General features: G+C 43.7%; 1 protein-coding gene across 3 annotated transcripts in view; it reads right to left on the bottom strand.

Moving 5' to 3' along the window:
* Positions 1-759: 759 nt before the first annotated feature.
* The window catches only part of PUS10 (pseudouridine synthase 10), a 73,027-nt gene continuing 58,905 nt past the window's right edge, over positions 760-14,881 (bottom strand). For all 3 annotated transcript variants that reach the window (XM_083175884.1, XM_083175883.1, XM_083175882.1), the window contains 7 exons: positions 13,604-13,660; positions 13,446-13,522; positions 9,251-9,303; positions 8,744-8,861; positions 6,571-6,713; positions 4,498-4,597; positions 760-1,014 (listed from right to left, as the gene is read on the bottom strand). In XM_083175884.1, the coding sequence (XP_083032010.1) occupies positions 976-1,014; positions 4,498-4,597; positions 6,571-6,713; positions 8,744-8,861; positions 9,251-9,303; positions 13,446-13,522; positions 13,604-13,660 (587 nt within the window). In that variant the 3' untranslated portion in view covers positions 760-975. The remainder of the gene's footprint in view (positions 1,015-4,497; positions 4,598-6,570; positions 6,714-8,743; positions 8,862-9,250; positions 9,304-13,445; positions 13,523-13,603; positions 13,661-14,881) is intronic.

Raw genomic sequence — 14,881 nt, 5'->3', positions numbered from 1 at the left:
ACTGTGTTGACATTCAGGTAAAAAAACAGTGAAAAACCCCATGTCGACCTTGTGAATGTCGACATAGACAATGTCGAACTAATGACCTTGTCGAACTAATGACCTGTCGAACTAATGACCTTTCGACCTAGAATCATGTCGACCTTTTCCCATGTCGACCTAGAATCATGTCGACCTTTTAGCATGTCGACCTAATGGATTCGACCTAATGACTTTCTACCATAATGCAATAGACCAAATGATCCCAACCCGTGTGTTAGTATATTTTGACTCCTGTTGAAGATCCCTGATGAAGTGGATTGAAACGTTGAGATGGAAATGTACTACTGACGGTACTTCTTTTGATGAAAACAAATCAATTTTTATGTGCAAAGCAAAAGCTGGTGAGCGCGCCTGAAATAATAAATAAATATATATATATATATATATATATATATATATATATATATATATATATATATAAATAAAGAGAAGTAAATAAAGAGAAGTGAGTCAGGTCTGATCCGTGATGAGGCATGGTGAGTGAAGCTTGCCTGCACATTTCCACTAATTTGCCTTACATTTGGTTAAACATACACAAGGACACACAAAATAACTTGTGTTCAACTTTTTTGTGTTGACAATTCCCATGTCGATCTTTTCAACAAGTCGGCCTACTGCATGTCGATCTATTTCCGTTCAACTCATTGATCCACACCCCTATGTGGGATCTCTGGGGTGGGGGAAAAGGGGCTCAACAAAGTAACGTGCAGCCATATGTAATTTGTTAAGAAACAAAGTCTTTATTAGAACAGGTATAGATGGCTATGCATCTTCATCTACGATAAAGTGGTTTCCATTTTCACAATTCTCTTCTCAGTTTTGTGTATAGCACACGCAGAAGTACTGCAATACAATGTAATATAATTCAGACAAAATAAAACAGCAGATCAACATGATCCAATTATATTCAGGGTCCAATTTATACTCAAGATTTCAATCCTCCAAGGCCGGGGGCCAGTCCACATCCACAGACTGAACATACAAAAGAAAACAGAATGAAACTTAGAAAACATTATAATGAATGATGTATAAAGTAGTCAAACTTGTAGAACTAAGTCATTTAGAACATAATATACTGTAGCATAGCTAAGTTGAGAAAATGCGATCTGGCCGATTATGGAATGACTGCGCGTGTGCAGCATTCGCATTGCGCATGTGAGCCTGCTATTTCAAAAATTCTATGCTCACATTTTGCATCAAAGCAAACATTTTGATTGACAGGAAGCCAGCCTTAAGGGGACAAATCATGGCATTGTCTGGGTGCGTTTGTCAAAATGCAGTTGTGCCAAGGCGGGTCACTGATGTCAGGAGTGACCATTTCCGGCCTGTTGCTTTAGCAGAATTGTGGAAGACTTCGCTAAGCAAAGTTGCAAAGTTCTCTATGATGCCCCGTTTTTTTTGTGAATGGATCTGCATCGCGTTTTGTGATGCTTTCACAATTTCTGCAATGGTCGTTCTTCCTTTTTTTCTGGATGGTTATTATTTTTTCGGGTATGGGTCGACTTTAAAAAGGCCGACACTCAACTTGGGTTGACCACTATCATTGGTCGACAGGCCAAAGATTGACACACCAAAAGGTCGACATGAGGTTTTTAGGTGTCTATGATGACCCAGGCACCGTATAAGCTTACAGCGTTGGCTCCACCTGGCTGCGCTCAGCACACTATTATATTCCTCCTTCATTTCCACTGGGGTGGTAAAGTAAGAAACGTCCTTTTTTGAAACAAAAATTGTGAAAAACTCATGTCGATCTTTTTGATGTGCCGACCTTTGGCCTATCGACAAATAGTGGTTGACCTTTTGACTGTCAACCTATTAACTGTTGACCATACGACCGCATTCCATTTGATTGCAGCAACTACTTTTTAGCAGTTTTGCGGTCCATGCTGAATTAATTCCTTAGTACAAGGTTTACGGTAAAATTATTATATTCGACACCCACGATATTGCTGACTCCGTGGATTTCTTGTGGCCCCACAGACTGAAAATGGGTTGGAGGCGGCGCTTCCAATACACTTACATCCTTTCACAGTGCCACCAGGACCTGTTTCGTCGCTGCTTACACAGGATGCTCGGAGAAGTCATCTCCAAACACTCCTGAGCCAGCCAATAAACAGCTTTTAGACATTACCAGGATCTGCCTTTCATACTGAAGCTGACCCGGGTCAGACATGGGAGTAACCACGTTCTCAACCTGGGATGAAAGACTTGTTTTCACACAGGACTCAGATTGCACCAGCTTGTTCTAGCAATATCCCAGGTTCTCAGCTCAGTGTGCAAGGGGCATTAATGTAACAGCTCCTGGCATCAATCATTTGACAAACAAACTGAAGGACATAGGGATATCTTTCTATAACTTTGGGTCTGGTTCAATGTATAGATGTGTCCACAAATACCTCCCTTCCGTGTCAAACAAGTGGCGGTACTTGTGTACAATCACGGCTCCCACGATGTCCATCGCATAGTAAAAAATCGCATTGCATCGCATGCGATTTTTAACAGAAATGCATCCAAATGCAGTGAAATTAGTATCAAACATGTTCCAATGGCCCTCAAATGTCATTTTTGAGGCTGTACCACCCCCACTATCAACGCAAACCCGAAGCGTGGCGAGCGCGGCGGTATGCGTCCGACGACCTTTTCATACCCCCACTATCCACGTCGGCTTGGAGTTGAGAATAGAAAGTGTGGCGAGCGCAGCGAGCCCCCGAGCTCGAACCGTGGCGAGCACAGCAAGCCCCGCGAGGGGACACGGATACCTTCACAGGTATACGCGTCCCCTCGCGGGCTTCACAGGTGTCCGCTCGCCTCGCTGCGCTCGCCACACTTTCTATTCTCAACTCCACGCCGACGTGGATAGTGGGGGTATGAAAAGGTCGTAGGACGCGTACCGCCGCTGCTCGCCACGCTTCAGGTTTGCGTTGATAGTGGGGGTGGTACAGCCTCAAAAATGACATTTGGGGGCCATTGAACATGTTTGATACTAATTTCAATGCATTTGGATGCATTTCTGTTAAAAATCGCATGCGATTTTTTTTTTTAAATGCTTAAAAACTGCAAAAATCGCATCCCATCGCATGCCACTACATTTGGCATGCGATGGGAGCTGTGAAAGTACACAAGTACCCAAGTGGCATTACACAAAATGGGTGAATGCTGTGTGAAAGGGTAATAAGAGTGTTTTTGAGTGTGACTTATTCCATTAAAATGGTACTTATTCGCAAAGTGATATGCAGAACGCTTATATTCTGTGAGCTGTGACCATGGCTGTATCTGTATACGAAATGCTGTTCCAGTGTTTTACCGGATACTTTAGTATACCTTTACGTATGCAGTTACAGGAGCAGTCACACACAAAACATAGGCATGCTGCATATCATTTTAATCAGCAGAAGTGATTTGTGTGATTTAGACATCTTTTACTGGAAAAAGTCAAGACTAGAAGAAATGTTTAATGTGCAAGTATTCCTCTCTTGCACATTAAACATCTCTATTTAGTTTTCCCATTTGTATGGTACTAAACAGCAGTTTGCATACTGTGAGTACACAAAATGCTACTTAGTACTCAGTATGTGCGCCCAAACCTGGACAGCGGGACCGGAGCTGTGGCTTGATCATTGCATCGTATGTGCCCTTGTCAGCAGCCCCTGTGTGTTTAAATAGCGTAATGACACGCCTCTTCAGCATTCCCCATAGACATTTTAAACCTATGCCATTGCTTGCTCCATAGATGTGGGCTTTGCATTCGACATCTGAAACATGCGCAGTGGCGATTTTAAAAAGCGACATCTTGTGGATGATCACTGGTATTGCACTCATCCTGTAACGGCATATGCCAAACATCAAGCTGTGCTACTTATTGCACTGCCGTGAGACTAGGGGTGCTGTGGCAAGCTGGTGGGCCAAACGCCATAGGCAGGCTAGATGAGCATGGATTATTTTCATTTTTTTTTTAAGGATACGGGACCTTTAATCCAAGAGTACTTCCCGAACTCCTGCTTCCACCAAGTCTTCTGTGCCATAAAAAGAAAATCTGTATAGCCAGAAATGATCCCCCCACAACAGGGATTCCAAAGTCATTCTTGTGAAATATATAGTGAATAGCAGGGTTAATGTGTAAAAATGCCTCAGGGTCTAGGCTCTTTCAGAAATATATTCATGGCTACATTTTAAACAATGTTTAGATAACACTTTCAAGAGCCAGGCTAAATTGGTAATCGTGTTAGAAATTGGGAGTGACCTTTTATAGTTCTGCATCTTACAAGTGTTCATATGCTTCTCGTACACACTTCCCTAAGCTTCTGGACTGTCCAATAGACTCTCCCACCTGCCACTTTCCCTAGGTTAATGGGCTGGACACGGGGCGTGACAATTTGCATAAGTACTGACATGCCCTCCCACCCAATATACATTCCCATGCATGTTAAAAACATACCAGCGACAAAGAACACTAACCTCTACATCCAGCTCTAGGATGTCCGCTGTGGTTTTCAGTATTAGGCCAATATTTGGAACTGTCCTTCCAAAGTCACCATGAGCAAACTCTTTTATATAACTTTAAATTGGTTAAGAAAGCGCATTTACACATTTATAATCTACAATAGGTACAATATTGTCAGGAAACTACAGTTAACAGTTAACCCTGTACAATGCATCAGGAGAGCTGAGCCTGTATGTGCAGAATAACGGTGGAATCCGTAATCACTAGCGGTTTACTGATGAGTCACAGCAACAAACATATGGGGTTATTTAGTAATACCCCCATTTAACACTGCACAAATAACCCAGGTCTGACCCAGGTTTTTGCTGGGTCAACCCGGGTCACTGTGTGAAAGGGCTTTTTGAAAAATCTCAGGTCCATCAACCCAGGAATCTGACCTGGGTTAAAAGAACCCATCAGCACCAATCGGTGCCTCCTTTACTCCGCTCCGCCCCACCCCCCAATGGCGTCAGTGACCAGGCTTATTGCCAGGTCATTGCATGGAGCTACACCTCGCAAGTGCCAGGTCGCTCCCGGGATGGATCATGACCAAATCCTGGGTGCAAAACGGAATTTGCAATGTGAAAGGGGTATAAATAGGTAAATGTAACATGTACAGGCAGAGTTAGGTTTGGGTGGGGTGTGAAATCTAAATTGCAGTGTAAAAATAAAGCAGCCAGTATTTACCCTGAACAGAAACAAAACAACAACTCACACAAATCTAACGCTCTGCACAGGTAACATTTGCCTGCAGTGCAGGTTCCGTCAAACTCTGCAATTGTATAGGCCTCTGGTCACGGTCTGTTGCCCCTATTACAGCCCAGGTACACTAGATCAGCTGTAAGTGGAGAGGTGACTAAACTGCTGATCTGGAGCATGTGCAGTGCGTACAAAGTGCAAAAGCCCCTTCATATATATGGAGTTTACTCAGTGCAGCTGTTTTCAATCGGAAGCAGTTGTCAGATGTACCGCCGCCCAGGAGATGCCACTTGCAGATTTGATCACTGCCAGGATTGGGCTGCTATTGCAGCTCGGCCTGTCACCTCTGACATAGCATGACGCATAGGCCTCGCATGTCATGTCGTCTTGCCGCCCAGTGCGGCTTAGTGTCCGTGCTGCTCATTGCTGCCTCACAGCGCTCCTGCTGCTGAGCGAAAAGTTTGTACTCACTTATACAGGTATTTGATTGCTGTGGGGCTGAATTAATAAGGGAGACTATGTGTTCCATTACTATGTGAGCACTGTGTAGGGGGCACAATCTTGAATTGCTATGGGGGAAGTGTGTGGTGGATTACCGGGGGGGTTGTATGTGTAATTACTATCAGGGCAGTGTGTGGTGGAGCAATGTGTGGAATTACTATGGGGCAGAGTGTGTGGTGGAATTGTGTGTGAAGGGGGACAGTATGTGGAATTACTGCAGGAGCCAGTGAATGCATTTTATTACTATGGGAGCCAGATCTGTATTATATAGTCTATTCGATCGGGATCTCAGCTGGTAAAATATCTGGTCATGTTTTAATACCGACATTGAATTTTTAGAATTACTGATACACCGTATCAGTCTGCTGTGGTGTTTCTAGCACAGGTCTGGTTTGCATATCAGTGCTGATATACAGACCACACTGTGCTAGAAGCACTACAGCAGACAGCGGCACCCCAGGCCGGGAAGAGGAACTGCATGGGTTTTCAAAGATAGCGGGTGCTAGAATGAACACTATCTACTGATATTGTACCTTTAGTTGCGACATAGTGTTATTGTGTATTGTAGGCCTGGTCAGCCTTTGGCCCTCCAGCTGTTGAGAAATTCCCAGAATGCCCTGCCACAGTTTGCAATTTAGGAATGCTAAAACTGACAGAGCATGCTGGGAAGCTGCAAGAGCCACAGGTTGGTAATGTATGCTAAGTAACATGTGTAAATCAATATATATATAAAAAAAAATCTCTTGTTTATTCTACCGAGTAATATAGTATGTGCCAACAACTAATAAAGTATGTGATGTAAATTGCTATAGTAAAAGAACAATTGTGCAGCAGATAAGAAAGGATACGTCCCAGCTTGTGTCTTTAAATAAAGGCGAAAATGATGTTCGTCCACAAACTCTGTTTTCATGGTGTGAATGACTCGAGCTCGGGATGCCAAGGGTCGGCGGTGAAGAACTCGGAGAGGCGTTTTCTGTACTATCTTCATCTCCTGTGAGAGACACCTCAGTTACGGGAATGTGATTAAGCTGGACATGAATGGTACCACCAACACCATTATATGCAATATGATACATGTTTGATGGACATGAACAAAACAGTTTGTGCTTTTGGATTAACTAAAAATGTGTGGGAGCTTCAGGGGTGACCATATGGGATACAGGGTGGGTAACATTAGAGATCAAAAGGATACCGTACTCGCGCCAACTCACTGCACCAGATTGCATACACATGACTACACATGAGGAGACTGTGCTGATTAAATTACTTTATGACACCTGTGCATAGTGTGTGACTGAGTCTGTATACAGAGCAGAACAGAATTTGTATGAGACTCAAACGCACAAGGATCTACAAGCTTCATATATCACATTAATCAGCAAAGTCTCCTCATGCGTTGAGACTAAAGGTGCATACACACTGGGACATTTTCACAGGGAGAGGACAACTTTCCATAGCAGGATGCAATAATAAGTTGGAGTGTATGGGCCTGACAGGTATTTTTCAGACATGATCGCAAAACTTGGTGGGATTTCACTTTGGCTGGGCAGCAAATACCTGTTCATGGGGCTCTGCAAATTAGCAGCCCAGCGATCAGGTCTGATTAGACCCTTAAAAAAAACATTTTAATAAAAAATACGCCAAACATGTCTCACGGCAGCTGGCACGCTGAGTTGGCGGACCTGTAACAATGATGCATAAGGACACATCTGTATATCATACAGGCATTTCAGAAGCACATTTCGTGTATGCCCAAATTACTTAGAACTTTGTATTTTACTGTTATATTTAGGACCTGATGCAAACAAAACACTAAAAAGAAAATACATTTAAACGAAGGTCTGATTCAGGTTTGCACACTGCTGTGACTGGTTTAGCATATTTTCCTGCAGTCACATCTGTGACTTTATAGCAATGAGGGTACCAGCCCTTGCCCTGGTGTACAGCCGTGCCTCTGACACCCACTTTGGGCAGGTTTAGATGAAATACCGTTTGATGCTTTTCTACACGCAGCCATCAGTCACACCATCTAACATGTCCCTGCCCCATGCTAAGTGCAGATTCTCTGTCAGAGTGTGGCTCCTAAGGTGAGGGATTAAGCATTGCGTTCACAACCCAGGCCAGATACACTGCCATAACACGCCAAAATGCCGGCCACCTCTGTTTGTCTGAACAGCCAGCTCTCAACCACAGCCCAGGAACACCCAAGCACATTTTCTATACATACTGTGCATCTCAGTTGAGGCTGTGTCTATGTGCAAACACACCATGGGGCACAAGTGCATTCCAAATGCTCAAATCCTTGAAAATAAGCATCTAGAACCTATACCCCTTTTCCACTGCTATTACCTGGGTAATTGCTGTTACCTCCACCAAAAAAAGAAGCCTGGGTATGGGGCAAGAGGTAGTATAGCCTGGATTTAGTTTAAAGCATGGGATAGGGTAAAAAATGAAAAGGGTCTCTATGACAGCAGTCCCCAGGTTGGCAAAGATATTCCAGCCCCCCCCATATGGTCCATCCCCACTTCATACAGGGAGCTTGTAATCTCTCATATTACCCCGGTGAAAGCTGTGACAAACACCCTCACAGACTGGAATCCCTGCCCCTGTCCCAGGTCGCTGGTCTGGTGTTCCAGACCCAATAACAGTAAGATCTAAACGACCAGGCGCCGGCAGCCATTTAAAGTAAACTTGAGGCAAACTCCTGAATAACCCAGGATGGAGCCACAGTACGAAAGTAGTGTCTAGTGGATCTGACCTGAATTAGAAACATGTTCCAAAACCCGGGCTAGACCTGAGATTTTGCTGGGTATAAGGGTAGAAGTGCCTAAGAGAAATGTCTGTTTGGCCTTGCTAGTTAGAAAATGTTCTCAATCCACTGGTACAGAAAAGGTTAAAAATGTATTTCTGAATGATCGGTCTCCAATGAAACACAAACCATCATTAGCCCTGACACCCCAAGATGCGTGTGATAATGGAGTTTGTAGTAGTAGCTCAATAAACAGTAAACTATCAGCAAACCTTCTCATTATCAAGAACTTCTAAGGCTTCTTTACAGATGGGTTTCTCTGTCCATATTAGTGCACAGTAACACTTGGTCTTCTCCTCCTCCCCTTCCTTCATGTGTGCCACCGCCTCCCTTAAACAGATAACATTTTATTATTTTACCGATTTGACATACGAAAAAGAGAAAACATCTGCGTAATTGTAGAAGCGGTAATTACTTTGACACCGTTTACACGTGGCAGTAGTCCACCTTTCTGTGTGGCGCTCAGTTATATGGTGAATGCTCTATACAAAACGGGAACGATTGAGAAGTACACAAGATGGATGCTGATGGACTACGATAACTAGTTGTAGTTTCTTGTGGCCTGTCAGCATGCACTGCTTCTTCTCCACAGAAATCAACCATCCCCCTACCAAACCCACTGTGTCTGCTGCCACAAATATATACATCTGAAGGCTGCCCGGAAGGAGAGGAACACGAGTACAGGACAAGCCCACATGCGCAATAGACAACACACTCACCTGGTGACAATCTGCAAGTCCCGGACTTTGATTTTGTCAGAGCTGTTTATCTTCTGCAATATCATAAACCAACACGTAATAGTGAGCAATAAAGACAGCTGCATCATGCAATAAATGGACAATGAGTATCACTCGTCACTTCGACCACACACAATTCTGCACGTATAAAACTATGGGCGGAATTTAATGCCTCCCGAGTTCAGTGGCAGTGTGAGATGTCCGCCGAACTCGGGCGTTTTCTTAAAGGGGAATTAACTTACAAGGCATGGTTTTGCCTTGTAAGTTAATTCCCCTTTAAAAAAACGTCTGAGTTTGGCGGACATCTCGCACTGCCATTGAACTCGGGCGGCATTAAGTTCCGCCCAAGATTTCATTTTTAACAGAAGGTACAGTAACTTTTCCTTTTCTTTCTCAATAAATTTTTATTGACCAAAAATAGATAAAATGTGACAAGCAGTCAATGTCACACTGGAAAGAGTTCACAATTTTTTTTAACATATATGGAACAAAAACCAAGTAGTAAAACAATAAATTTAATCAATGTAAGAAAGATAAATACTGATGAAAATGGACCTTTGGTAAATATACTCCTTATTCTAATTATGGGGTCTGTGTCTTAAGCGTTTGAGAGAGATAAAGTACCAGCCAACATCACCATGGCATCTTACCCTCTCTGGCCCCCCGTCACCTAACCCGCTCTCGCCCTTCTCACCTCATCCCACCTCCCCATCACTGCACCCCCTCTCACCCGTCAACTTACATGCTGTTGCCCCCGTCAACTCACTCCCTCTGACCCATATAATATTCCGGTACTTGTTTCCTAGCACGGCCACCACGATTTATATCGTGGTGGTCGTGTCGGAAAAAATCGCGTCGGGTGCATACCAAAACGCACACGACGCGATGTACCCGATTTCTCCATAGGCTTCAATGTTAAAATAATTTAACATTGAAGCCTATGGAGAAATCGGGTCCATCGCGTCTCCATAGGCTTCAATGTTAAATTATTTTAACATTGAAACTGAGTACATTTAACATAGAAAAAAAAGGTAAATGGCCCAATATGGGCCATTTCTCATTGGCTATGGCCCCGGCATGTGTGTAAAAAATAATGGCCCCCCATTGTGGCCGCCACCCCCACGATTGACGCGAACCCGAAGCGTGGCGAGCGCAGCGAGCCCGCGTGGGGCGGCGGTGCACGTCCTCCGACCTTTTCATTCCCCTACTATCCACGTCGGCGTGGAGTTGAGAATATATAGTGTGACGAGCGCAGCGAGCCACCGAGCCCGAAGCGTGGCGAGCGCAGCAAGCCCCGCGAGGGGACACGGATACCTGTGAAGCCCGCGAGGGACGCCCCTCGTGGGCTTGACAGGTATCCGCGTCTGCTCGCCACGCTTCGGGCTCGGTGGCTCGCTACACTATATATTCTCAACTCCACGCCGACGTGGATAGTAGGGGAATGAAAAGGTCGTAGGATGCGCACCGCCGCCCCGCTGCGCTCGCCACGCTTCGGGGTCGCGTCAATCGTGGGAGTGGCGGTCACAATGGGGGGCCATTATTTTTTACACACATATGACGGGGCCATACCCAATGAGAAATGGCCCATATTGGGCCATTTCCCATTTTTACCTATGTTAAATGCACTCATTTTCAATGTTAAAATATTTTAACATTGAAGCCTATGGACAAATCGGGTCCATCGCATAGGCTTCAATGTTAAAATATTTTAACATTGAAGCCTATGGAGAAATCGGGGGCATCGCGTCGGATGCGCATAGGCTTCAATGTTAAAATATTTTAACATTGAAGCCTATGGGGAAATCTCGGGCAACGTGTGCCTTAAAGTTAAGGCACACGATGCCCGCGATTGCCTTTGCTTTCTCCCCATCTTAGTTCTCTCTCCCCTGTACCCTCTATTTATCTTTCTCTGCCCCGAGTCTCTTCTATCTCTCTTTTTACCCCATGCTTCCCCTGTCTTTCCTCCCTCTCCCTGACAGTCTCTCTTTCTTTCTTGGACCTTTCACTCATCAGTCTCTCTCCAATTTCTCTTTGACACTCACTCTCTCTTCCTCCCTGATATTCTTACTCCTTCTTGTACCCCCCCCTTTCTCTACCTGACACTCTCTCTCATTCCCTCTTTTTCCATGACTCCCCCCTCTCTCTGACCACACCAGTCCCTCCCTCTCGCTTCTTTGCAAGACTCCCTCTTTGTTTCTCACGAGGGGCAGATGTATTAAGCTTGGCGAAGAGATAAACTTGAGATAAATTGGAAAGAGATAACGCACCAGCCAATCAACTTCCAACTGTTAGGTTTCAAACACAGCTGATTGGCTGGTGCATTATCTCCTTCCAATTTATCTCCACTTTATCTCAAGTTTATCTCTTCCCCAGGCGTAATACATCTGCCATTCTGTTTTCTGACCCCCCTCCCCCCAAGAGGCATTGTATTGACCATAGTGTGTGTGTGTCTGTGGGGGGGCATGTCAACCTAGCTTATGTCAAGCTTTTGATGTCGACATATTGACTGTCTACCTAAACATGGTCTGTAAACCATCCGGAACCCAAATAAACGCTGTGCCGTTAACCAATAAAGACCACATGCTGCTTAAAATAGAAACATATGAAGGCACACATGCCATGCTTAGAATGAAAGGGAAAGAAATAGAACACAAACCACAGGAGATCAGGAAAGCCCACGACAGCTGGGCATGTGATACAATGTTACAGATGAGTAAAACTATACACAAGAATGAACCACAGCGAATGACAAGAGCCAGAAAAACAGCTTTCACTTTTCCTTTGTTGATATTTAATAAAAATAAAAAACAACATATATTGTGTGACGTCGTGAGATAATCTAGGACAGAGGTTCTCAACCGGTGGGTCCTGACCTTCTCAGTATAGGGTCACGACTCCATGTTGCTGACCATCAGGCTGATGACTTTTCTAATCTCAGTCTGAAACATCTGTTGAATGGTCTATTATCTTATACTCCCTCCCATCATTTTGTGCCTCCACAATGCTGCCATGTATGTGCTGTCTGCTTACTACACACGTGATGTGAGGCCTTCTACAGTAACTTACTGGACCCCCGTAGTTATTTTCATTGCCTGATGGGGTCTCAGAGCAAAATAGTTTGAGGACCTCTGATCTAGGAGAATATACAACTATCCATGGTAAAATATGATTTGACTGCGGATGAAATGAAAGGGCATAAATTTGGTTTAATACTTTCCGACATGCACCCAATTCACGCACAATCCAATTGAAAAATAAAACTAGTGCGGTAAGTTTGGCTGTTATTAGCCATTAGTTACTGCAGAATAATCACCCCAAACTGACTGGTTCTTGTTGATAGATCTACGGTGTCTAGATAGACTGTCAAATGGTCTACCCCAAAAGGTCGACAGGATAAAAAGGTAGACACATGTCAAGGTGGACAATACATTTTCCTGATTTTCACCATCCATGTCAGTATAGAGGGAGAATAAAATAGTGTGCCGAGACTAGCGAGGCACCGAGCCTGAAGCAGTTACAATAATTGGGGGTCCATGTTTACAGTTGCGAACATTGACATAAAAAACGCACGTCGACTGCATGTCGCTCTAATAATCCACACCCAAAGGGGACATGTAATCATTAGCAACAGAATCTGCTGCGCTATATAAGAAACTGTAAATAAATAAATAAGACAAATTAAGTGAATGATATACTCCTAATTACCAAAGTAACCATTAGGGGGTGTCCAAGGGCATTCTGAATAAAGGGTCAACATTTTTACCTTAAAAGTGGTATTTTTACCCTACTTTGCCCCGGCTCTAGGCCTAGAGCGAAAAGCCATTTGAAACCCTAATGAAAATGAAAGCAGCTAGTTGAATTGCAAAAACCTCTCGTTTTGCCAGGTTAAGTAAAAAAAATAGAATAATAATTATTTTGGTTAATTTTCCTGTCACTTTTTAGGCAAACTATACACTTAAGGAATACACAGTAGCTAAGGTAGCTCAGTTCCTCCAGGCAGTATGCGGAGTAACAGAAGTTGTAGAATGCCACATAGGACTCTTGGCTTAATAATTGTAACAGTGGACTATTCAGTGCCCAAGCTATAGCCACCTGGCTCTGACATCAGGTCCTTACAAACTGGGATGTGCTAGAAGATGTAAATAGGGAAATATAGAACAGAAAAAAAGCCCCTCACCTGCTGAAGATCCTTTATGTTTTGTGCAGTGAACTGGACTCTGTGAGGATTTACAAATTCGATTGCAAATGGTCTACCTAATGGAACACAAGGGAATGGCTCAGCTGTCACTCATTGTAATGCAGAATTTAGCCACTATGTACAAATAACTATCCTACCTCTCCCCAGGGTCCTGACATCCACATCTTCTCTTCCAGATGATGAGAAATTGAAACCTATAAAAGAAAATGTCATTGCATGAGTTGTGAAAAAGCAAAACATAACAAACATTCCCAAAAAAAAATTAAAATGAAAACAAATACCCGTTGGGGAGGGTGTTGTATGACGGACTGAGAGTCAGGACTTAGACGGTCGGTATACAGACATCGGAATCCCAGCCGCCGGTACTCCAACAGGGGGGCGAGCACAAAGAATGTTGCCACAGGTTCTATTCTCCCTCTATGGGGGTATAGCCCCTGTCAGTCAGGATCCAAACTGTCGGGGAGCGACGTCGTCACTACCCTTAAAGGACACAAACTAATGCATGTCTAACTTTTGGTGTCGACCAATTCACTGTCTGACTAGAGATTGTCTGTTAGCTATACTACACCCGAGCATAACAATAGGTCTTTTCAGTAAACTGCATGGTCTATGGAGGCAGCTGAGGTATGCGCCCTTTTCAACATTTTTCCATGGAAACTGGTGATGCACTATTCCATCCACAACTTCTAACCATACTACTTGCTTTTCTATGGTTCTACCATGGTTTAGTAAAAGGAAAAAGTTAAAAATGATACAATTTCAACACCACCACCTAAAATATAGAGTGAATGTCCTCAGAAGAACATTAACAATTCTAGATGCTTTCAGGAATGCTTGTGACACTCCTAGGATATAGGATTACACCTATAATTCATTTTTCCAGTACACTGGCACTACTGTGTAATCTTTAGTAGGCATATAAAGCTGTAGCGACACAGGAATGCTATAGAAGTGGATGAAGACAAAAGAAGAGGCACGTGGTCTTTTAAAAATGGTGGTAAATAAATGATCAACCTTTTTACCTTACATTGAAAAGGGTGTATCAAGGTTTTTTTTTTTATAATAAAATGGCATTATCTGATCGCCATTTTCATGAACATTGAGCACCTATCGCCACTTCACAGAGTTCCTCGGTTTAAATGCACTTATTGGTGATCAATCTATTAACTTAAATTGTGAGGATCTGAAACTTTTCTTCAAAAGTAAAATATTGGCCCTTATTCTGATCGCTTTGCCCGACCCGCATTTGGCCAGCGTTCTGATGTTGTGCGTAGATTCTTTTTCTGCGCATTTCTGTACACAGGGAACATACGAACTTGGCGAGAAGTCAGGTCGCCGAGTGCTCACTCCTGGCCTTCTAAACAGGGGGTGGAGAGGGGCGTTGCGGCCTGATCAGGGTCATTACCATACGCGCA

Source organism: Crinia signifera, chromosome 3 (assembly GCF_055691185.1).
Source record: "Crinia signifera chromosome 3, ASM5569118v1, whole genome shotgun sequence".
Lineage (NCBI taxonomy): Eukaryota > Metazoa > Chordata > Amphibia > Anura > Myobatrachidae > Crinia > Crinia signifera.
The sequence above is the reverse complement of the archived record's forward strand: the minus strand, read 5'-3'. Positions and strand labels throughout refer to the sequence as shown.